The following is a 9,276-nucleotide window of genomic DNA, read 5'->3' as shown; positions in this document are numbered from 1 at the left end:
TTATTTGATCCAATGTTGAACGATGAAATTTATAAAAATTTTAATTAAAAAATAACAAAAAAAATAAGAAAAGTCAACTCAGGTTAATCCGTTAAGTAATATTACTGGGTCATGAGGTTGAGATAACATATTAAAAAGCAAAAATAAAATAAAATCATAAAGTCTAATTCTCAATCAAAAACACAATATTAAATGATGAAATTAGAAAAAAAAGTCAATAAAAAAATAACCGAGTCAATTGAGTTAACTTGCTAAACCCACGACCTGAGTCATAAGATATGGATAACCCAATAAAAACAAATCCTATGTTGAAGGAACCGTGATCCGGGTTATAAGACCGATATAACATCTTAGAAAAAACAAAAAAAACAACCCGATTTAATCATTGTTAAAATGCCAAAATCCACAACCTTGATCATTAGATCAAGATATCCTTATAGAAAATAAATAAAAAAGATTATGAAACTCAATTTCTAACTGACTCAATGTTGGATGATGAAATTAGAGAAAAAATAAATTAAAAAATGATACAAAAAACAACTTGAGTCAACTCGATTTAACTCGTTAAACACTATTCCTAAGTCATAAGGTTGAAATAACATAATATAAAGTAAATAAAATAAATCATGAAGTTTAATTTTCAATTAACCGAATATTAAATGATGAAATTGAAAAAAAAGTTAATTAAAAAAAATTGAGTCAATTGAATTAATCCGTCAAATTGAGTTAACTTACAAAACTAACGATCTTTGTCATGAAAATACAATAATTCAAGAAAAAAATATTTAATATTAAAAAAAAAACATTGATGAAAAATAAAAGAAGCAAAGTAATATTTGATTTGTGAGGAGGGGTTTGTAAAACCCCGTTTTATAGTTAATATTCTAATTTTATATATCAAGATTAAGTCTTTTTTTTTAAAAGAAAAAATTGGTTTTTACTTGTGCCATCAATTTTTGAAATAGTGTACCAACCATGTTTTTCTCATAACCTCTTATATATTAGAATCCTTGATGCTGACATGGAGAGGAAACTCATTCGCTATATGAACCAACACCTAAACACTAACTTGAATGTTAATTTTGAAGATGATATATACAACACGTGAGGCTCCAGCACTTTGAACCTCCGTGCTGATGTTAAACCAGGAACGCGGAATGTAGAAAATTCTTGGTCCACACTTCCCTCAAGCTTGAACTTTGACTTTCTAGTTTCTAACTTGATTCTCCGTTTCAATCATTCATTCTTCTCGTACAGTGAAAGTAGAGAGCCCCTTTTCTTTGGAGTGTTTGAAGAGTAGAATCGGTCAGCACTCTCTCTCTCTCTCTCTCTCTCTCTCTCTCTCTCTCTCTCTCTCATCTATTTTCTCATATGACCATAGACCAGTCTAAGCTGAGAAACTCGTTTTCTTAGTCAAACTTCTAGCTTTCTACCTTCCAATATATTTACCAGCTCTCTTCCTTCAGGTTTTGTCATCCTCCTTTAAATTCCAAACCTTCACTTTTCTCTTTAAATACAAAGCATCACTCTCTTTGCTTCCTCAGCTAAAGCTTCACTCATATAAATATATCCTCTGTCGATCTCTTCTAACATTCCATATACCACCAGCTTACCCAATAAAAAAATAATAATTCTAGCTCTGGCTATTCCTATATATGTTATTAGCTTATAACTCGATCTTTACTTCTTGGCTCTTACTTTTCAGCTAAGTGGAGATTTCTTGCTTCTAAGTAGCCAAGTGTAGAAATTGTGCTAATGTTGCTGGACATGAAGTTCTAGCATCTTAAAGGTAGCAAGAAGCATAATAATTGTGTTGCCTGTTGTAACTGTTAAGGGAGGAGTACAAAAAATGGAGAATGGTTGGAGCTGGGAGCAAAAGACATTGATTACTGAGCTAATCCAAGGGATGGAACTAGCAAAACAGTTGAGGGCTCATTTGAATGCAACATCATCAGTTGAAACTAGGGACATGTTAGTACGGAGGATACTATCTTCTTATGAGAAGGCTCTCTTAATTCTCAACTGGGGTGGATCAATGGGACAACCACAAAATGCTGGAGTCTCTGCTGGTGTTCCAGAGTCCCCCATATCCATTAACGGAAGCACTCGAAGTGATGATTTTGATGGGAGTGTTAAGGATAATCAGGGCTATAACGAGGTCTCAAAGAAGAGGTGAATGTGTGGTCTCCCGCTGTAACTCTTGCATGCTGCAAGACGATTATGTCCACTTCAGTAGCACTAATGCTTCTTGTAAAATGTTTTCTGATTTCGATTGCAGAAAGACCACTTCCAGATGGACAGATCAGGTTAGAGTCAGTACTGATAATGGACTAGAGGGGCATCATGATGATGGCTTTAGCTGGAGAAAATATGGGCAGAAAGATATTCTAGGAGCAAAATATCCTAGGTGACAATTCCTTTCTCTTTTCTCTTGAACGTCACAAATGTCCCTTTTTTTTTAATTCACAAGGTAAAAATAATATTTAAACTAACACAACTAAAAATAAATAAATAAAGGAATAGCACATTTTGGAAAGTTGTCATATTCTCATTAGTGCGAAATTCTCATTAGGGTCAGATAACATTGAAAAGGTGTCGCCAATCAAACACTGAAAATCATATTTCTCAACAGAATCTAATAAGAGATTGTTACATGTGCAGAAGCTATTACAGGTGCTCCTACAGAAATACTCAGAATTGCTGGGCTACAAAGCAAGTGCAGAGATCAGATGAAGATCCCACCGTATTTGAGATCACATACCGAGGAACGCACTCTTGTGCTCATGGAAACCAATCAGTCCCATCACCGGAAAAACAAGAAAAGAAACGAAAGAATACCAATAACAACTGTCAACAACAGCAATCACAGCAAGCCCTCTTTAACTTCCACAACAGCTTAAGGGTTAATACAGAGGACTTGGACAATAAAGAGATGGTATCTCCCTTCTCTTTTCCTTCTACAAATGGATGCACAAAGAGTGAGGGCAGTTTTTCTCCATTTATATCTCCAGCCACACCTGAACCAACTCACCACTCACTTTCACCATTCCAGATGAACAATTTTGTAGGAGTTCAAAATTTGCAACATTTGGAATCGGATTTCACCGATATAATTTCAGCCAACACATCAGCCACCAATTCTCCAATTGTGGACTTGGATTTCTCACTTGATCAAGTGGAATTGGATCCCGACTTTCCATTTGACTCACCAGGATTTTTCTCATAATTTCATCTACACACTGGAAATAAGAAAGGAAAAGGTGCTGCATTTGTGTGCAATTCAACACACTGGCTGGTTGTGCCTGTGGAACCTAGCTTGTATTATAAATGAGGCGAGGATGCATGTAAAATAGGATTAGCTATGACAGCATTGCAAAATTTTGAAGTTTCCTATAAATAACATCTGTAATTGTATTGCTTCTAAATATCAACTTCCATTAACTTACACAAGCTTCCAACCTCGGTAGACAATTCAGCAGCAGATGAGAGGCAACGGCATGTTAATTTCTAGGACATAAAAAGAGAAATTTAAAGCAAAAGGAAAGGTAAAAACTTTAGAATTCTCGTAAAATGAGAATAAATTTAAATATCATGGAGAGACAGTAAAGTACAATGGATACATCACTCTTGTTGAACATGATCTTTTACATGATAGCTGGCAAAGACATTCTGTCATTCTTAGGATATCACAATGAAGATTCTAAAGACAATAACCACATATCAAGATTGTACCCTTAGAAATATATACGATTTACTAAATGCTAAGTTGGATATTTGTGATTCCTTATAAGCGTTTTGAATATCTCGAGCACTCAGTTGGAATTGAAGGCTTAATGCATAGGTGCACTTGGCGGAGCAGAAGTGACATGGACTGCAGAAAGTATAGAGTATTCTCTGCAAAAAATGGAAAAAGAGAAAGAGCACTAAGCCCTGTTTTCCAAGTAAAGAAGGAGATATTGTGCTCGAATAAACTAACCGAACTTATGTAATGTACCTAGATGGAAGACTTCTTCTCCTCTTCGATTGCTGAAACAGGATCTGATGATCTTTTTCATGGGACCACTTGCATTCCTAAGAGCTTGTCTTAGCCCCAAGACAATGAATAAGTTGGTTAGAGTGAGAAGTGCCTCAGCCCCACCGTGCAACCAATCCATCCACATTAGGTAAGGAAGTACCATAATGCACCTTTGCTGCCTCAACCATGCAACCATCAAGTCCCAATAGAAAGTTAAGACATAGGCATGAAGAATAAAGCTGATGAATGTTCAAGTAAAATCCTATTTAATGGGAGAAGTTACCATAAATTCTAGCCGGGACTGCTCAACAGAAGTGAAGCCACCAAGGCAGTGTTTTAAAACCCGGACCGGCCCGGCGGGTCGACCCGGGACCCGGCCGACCCGGGCCTGGGACCGGTCCGGGTGGAGGCAAAAACCCGCTCGGGAATTGGCCCGGCGAAACCCGGTCGACCCGGCGGGCCGACCCGGGACCCGGTCCACCCGGTCAAACCCGGGTGAGACCCGGTCAATTTTATTTTTTTTATTGCCAGTCATTAAACGACGTCGTTTTTATCCTTCTAAATGCCAAAACGCTGAAGACAATGTGAAGAACAGAAGAAGAACGAAGCAAAATCATTTACAATTGGCAAACCTAATTTAGTCTCGGCCAATTGCACCGGCTGCCTCCTCCTCTTCCTTTTCTTCGTCTGACTTTGCCTTCTCTCCTTCAACTCTTCTTTCTTCTGTCAGGTCTCCCCCCACTTGCCTTTCTCTTGTGGAGCTCTGCATCATGTCAAATAAAGAAGTCTTTGCTGACATACTCTCATCATTCCCTCTTATATTCTCTGCATCAATACTTCTCTCTGCTTTGTGCTCGAATCCTTGTGCATCAACTATTCCTGTAGCTTTTCTAGGTTCCGATTCTCCTACTCCAGCACCCTGCGTGGCTTCAGCAATCGGCTCCTGCAGCAGCACTTGTGGAGCATCTTTCTTCCTCTCTGTGGTTTCTTGGGGTTCTGCTTCTATTGGAATTGGCTTTTCAGAAGTTGAATCAGAGTCTCTCTCTCCCTGATGAATGTCTTGTGTGGTTTCAAAATTTGGTTGATCAAAATTTTGTTGATCCAACACCCTTGTTAAATTGTTGATCAAATTTGTGGATTCTATTGTTGATCAATCAAGCGCTGAACGTTTTTTTTTTGGGTCAACCCGGGTTAACTCGGGTCAACCCATCTGACCCGTGACCCGATCACCTGACCGGGTCGATGACCGGATCGGGTTTCAAAACTCTGCACCAAGGTACAATTACGAAGAAAGACATATAGCTTACAAAAGCTGTTGACAACAATAAAAATCCCAACCAAATATAGAGCAAGAAATATTAAGTTAACCAGGAAAAATTTCAGGCAGAAGGATGTGTGTTAAAACTCCACCAAAATTATACATCAACATATATCAAGTTAATTCTCAAGTTTTGATCCTACTATACAACATCATATCTCATTAATGGCACCAGTACAATGCCCATTGCATAAGAATGTCTTCTTTTTAAAGAACCAGTTTGGTTGTTTCCCTTAATCCGTTCATTCACAAGAACTTCTAGAGTCAGTTCCACTTTTACTAATTTCTACATTTAATCCACCAAATAATTAAAAGTCCTAAACTTCAAAATTCACCACCCAGAAATTTCAGAAACTTCAAGCACAAAAAAAAAAAAAAAAAAACAGAATCAAAATTTGCACATACATACACAAAAATATGGAGAAAGAAACTTACTTGTAGCCCCAGAAAAGGCAAGCAAGAAGTAGAAACCAAAGAGAGTGAGCTTAGGAGCAGACTTGGATTTGGTAATGAAGTACAAGAAACCAATGTAAGGAAATAAAGAAAAAGCAAAAAGCTGTGAGGCAAGGCTATGTGAATCCATGTTGGGTGCCCATGGATCAACTGGAAGCATCAAACCAGCACCACAAACAATCCCCAATCTCCTCTTACAGCCATGAGCCACCAAGGCTTGTCTTTTTGGTAAACCAAAATATTAAAAAATCATAAAATCGTGGTTATTTTGGACATAAAGGAGCACACTTGTATTCGAGATAGTTGACATGTTAACTTATTTACAACAACAACTTATTAAAGTACTTAATTGATAAAATTTTATAAGTATAGATACTCAAATAAAAAAAAATAGTATAGACACTCAAATAAAAAATTCATAAAATACAAAGTACATCGTTAAAAAATAAAATAATAATAATTAAAATACTATCAATTTGGTACCCTTAATGGAGAGGTTGATTAGAAAGTGGCAAGGCATGGAGCGTATCAAAGTGTTTCTTTGGACGGTAGCCCATAATTCTATTATGACCAATGACCTGAGATATCGGAGACATTTAACAGCTAATAGATTTTGTGATCATTGTGGTACTGAAGTGAAAACATTAACCCATGCGTTGCGCGATTGCCCTAAAGCTCGCAAAATTTGGGAGGTGTTCGTAAAGGTAGAGAATAGAGCGTTATTCTTCAGTCAAAATTGGTATGCATGGCTGGTATCAAATATGTCCGTCAAAAATAGAAATACGGATCATGAGGCTTTTCGTTGGAATTCGGAATAGCTCTATGGTATATTTGGAAAGAAAGGTGCAATAGAGTTTTTGGAGTAGATCAGGGTAATTGGTTTAGGGCTATTATTGCTATAAAAAGAATGGTCCGGGATACTGAGTTTACTCAAAGGCATGGTAATGATAAGGGAAGAAGCAGTAAGGAAGATACTCAGGTTGGGTGGAAATACCCACAAGAAGAGCGGATCAAGCTAAACGTGGATGGATGCAGCAAAGGAAATCCAGGAGTGGCAGGTGCTGGAGGAGTGATTAGAGACCATTTGGGAGCGTGGATAGGGGGATTTGCAAGGAATATTGGTATTTGTTCGTCAGTTAATGCAGAGTTATGGGCGGTCTATGTTGGGCTTCAACTTGCATGGGATAGAGGGTTTAGGAGGGTGGATTTGGAATCCGATTCCAAAGTTGTAGTGGGTCTTATTAATGGGGATAGTGTGAGAGTGGACATGAATTATAATATAATTATGCAGATTAAAGGTATGTTAGGGAGGGATTGAGAAGTAACAACTTATCATATGTATAGGGAGGCCAATTGTGTGGCCGATTGGTTGGCAAATTATGGGCTAACTAGGGATTTATTAGCCAGGGGATCAGATGTGTTAGAAGAACCACCGTCGGGGCTTTATCCCTTATTGTATTATGACCTGATTGGGTCTACTGTTACTCGTTCAATTTAGAAGGGCTTATTAGCCCCGATTATTACCAAAAAAAAACAAAAAAGAAAAACTCCCGACATAATAATAATAATAATAATAATAATAATAATAATAATAATAATAATAATAATAGAGGTAGTTGATAGATAAATTTAACGAGTATAATTGCTTAAATAGAAGAAAATATTACACGTAATTAAATAGAAAAATAATAAAAAAATATAAAATACTTCAAAAAGTCATTATCCTATCTAGATTTACTTAGATGATTTATCTAAAAACCAAACCTACCTACCATACAAATCAAATTTCAAGGGCAAGTTGTAGTTGTTGTTGTTGTTGTTGTTCTTATTTTTTTTTTTTTTTGAATTCGAGAAAACCCTACCTTTCAGAAAGCATACTTTGTAGGTCCAGATGAGCGAGTAAAATCCCGGTTGTCCCATGCTTTTATAAGAGATGCACGCCCTGACTTGAACTCGAGACTTGCTGTGTAGGTCTCAAGCCCTTTGCCATCACGCTACGCCCCCTAAGAACTTGTTGTTCTTCTTCTTCTTCTAGATTGTATACTCACATTGATATGTGTAAATTTTTTACTTTTTTTTTAGCTTTCTCATCCTCTCGAGAATATCAAACTTTTTATTTAGAGTTCAATTAGTCATTTTTCTATGCGCTGTTTCAAGGAATTTTTTGGTAATATTATTAAGTACAACTAAACTCCTCAAGTTAATATGAAAACATGTTTACCTTACCTCTTAATCGGGTTAGGTTTCAAGGTAAATTGAGTACGAGTGAACTTCATGTGGCATAGCTAATTTGGTAGGTATATCCATAACTTGATCAACTCAGTCAAAACCTAACTTAATTTTTAAAAAAATAATCAAAATGACATTGATTTTTGTTTTTTAAATATTAGAACAATGACGTTTTAAATTAATCCGAGTTAAATCATATTAACTTGCCTAACTCGTAACCCAAGTCATGACTCTAATCGGGTTTAATAACCTTGCCTTTTGGAATATTTTTTATTTAATTAAATGATTATAAAAAATAGATATTTGTAGTAAAAAAATAAATAAAATTATGGAGGAGAAATATTTTTCTTCCATCTAGACTCCATTTCTTTATTAATGCATCTTTTTATTTTTTTAACAAAATTATATTTTTTTATTACAAGTTTTGTTTTTTTAAATAAAAACCTATCATGATTTTAAAAGTATGATCTTAAAATTATGTAAAAATAATATCTCAATTATTTTGTCTTGATTGGAGGAAAAAAATCCATCATTTAAAAAAAATTATTTTCTTTGAATATTCAAGAGAATTTTCTTATTTTTATTTTTACATATTAGATACATAATAAGTAAGACAAAATATTAAAATTTATAATATTATTTAAGAACCATGACAAAATTTAATAATATTTTTAATATTATGCTAAGCCTTTCTTTTACTGCATTTCAACCATAATAATAATAATAATAAAACATTGAAAAATGCTAGTTGTTTATGATAAATAGATGGGCTCGTGCTCTTTACCTACTAGTAAGAAGGTCCGACAAGTGTGGGCCTCTAAAACCAAACCCACACACCTATCATTCTATGCTTTTTGTATTGTTTTTTTTTTTTTTTTTTTAATGAAACTAATGATACATCATCTATTATGGAAGACGATCATTTGCTTGCCAAGATTTTAGATGGCTAAAAAATGAGGTTGGAATATTTTAAAACAAAAAATATTATTTTTTAATTTATTTTCACCAAAAACCACATAATAAACACCATTAAAATCTTAATAAATTAATTTCTTAACTCAAAACACCTATAAATCATTTTAAAAATAAACACCACTAAAATCTTAATAAGCTTTTCTATCTCTCTTTTTCAGCTGTCATCCTGCTACAGAATAAATTAATGGTAGGCCCAGAAACTATAACGAGTTGCTTTAGCCATGTAGTGGAGGTGGACTCACAAGTCAATTTCTGTTCCCAATTTCATTAACTGCAAGCTTAGATA

At 35.2% G+C, this 9,276-nt stretch overlaps 2 protein-coding genes across 2 annotated transcripts; one reads left to right on the top strand and one right to left on the bottom strand.

The window, feature by feature from the left end:
• The first annotated feature begins 1,476 nt into the window (after positions 1-1,476).
• Positions 1,477-3,425, top strand: LOC133682606 (probable WRKY transcription factor 41). Its single transcript, XM_062106022.1, has 3 exons — positions 1,477-2,172; positions 2,279-2,407; positions 2,662-3,425. The coding sequence occupies exons 1-3, from the start codon at positions 1,850-1,852 to the stop codon at positions 3,224-3,226; spliced, it is 1,017 nt and encodes a 338-aa protein (XP_061962006.1). The 5' UTR covers positions 1,477-1,849; the 3' UTR covers positions 3,227-3,425.
• Positions 3,426-3,553: 128 nt separating this feature from the next.
• Positions 3,554-4,338, bottom strand: LOC133682613 (uncharacterized). Its single transcript, XM_062106035.1, has 3 exons — positions 4,299-4,338; positions 3,995-4,190; positions 3,554-3,894 (listed from the first exon to the last, which is right to left on the bottom strand). Exons 1-3 carry the CDS (start codon positions 4,299-4,301, stop codon positions 3,785-3,787), a joined length of 309 nt encoding a protein of 102 aa, XP_061962019.1. The 5' UTR covers positions 4,302-4,338; the 3' UTR covers positions 3,554-3,784.
• Between the last annotated feature and the right edge of the window lie 4,938 nt (positions 4,339-9,276).

Source organism: Populus nigra, chromosome 1 (genome assembly GCF_951802175.1).
Source record: "Populus nigra chromosome 1, ddPopNigr1.1, whole genome shotgun sequence".
In the NCBI taxonomy this organism is placed as follows: domain Eukaryota; kingdom Viridiplantae; phylum Streptophyta; class Magnoliopsida; order Malpighiales; family Salicaceae; genus Populus; species Populus nigra.
The sequence above is the reverse complement of the archived record's forward strand: the minus strand, read 5'-3'. Positions and strand labels throughout refer to the sequence as shown.

Bases quoted from the DNA above. Each gene is read 5' to 3' on its own strand.
- LOC133682606 (XM_062106022.1), top strand. From the start codon at position 1,850: ATGGAGAATGGTTGGAGCTGGGAGCAAAAGACATTGATTACTGAGCTA. The intron at 2,173-2,278 runs GTGAATGTGTGG...TTTCGATTGCAG, and splicing joins AACGAGGTCTCAAAGAAGAG to AAAGACCACTTCCAGATGGA. The intron at 2,408-2,661 runs GTGACAATTCCT...TTACATGTGCAG, and splicing joins CTAGGAGCAAAATATCCTAG to AAGCTATTACAGGTGCTCCT.
- LOC133682613 (XM_062106035.1), bottom strand. The intron at 3,895-3,994 runs GTACATTACATA...CATTTTTTGCAG, and splicing joins AGAAGAAGTCTTCCATCTAG to AGAATACTCTATACTTTCTG.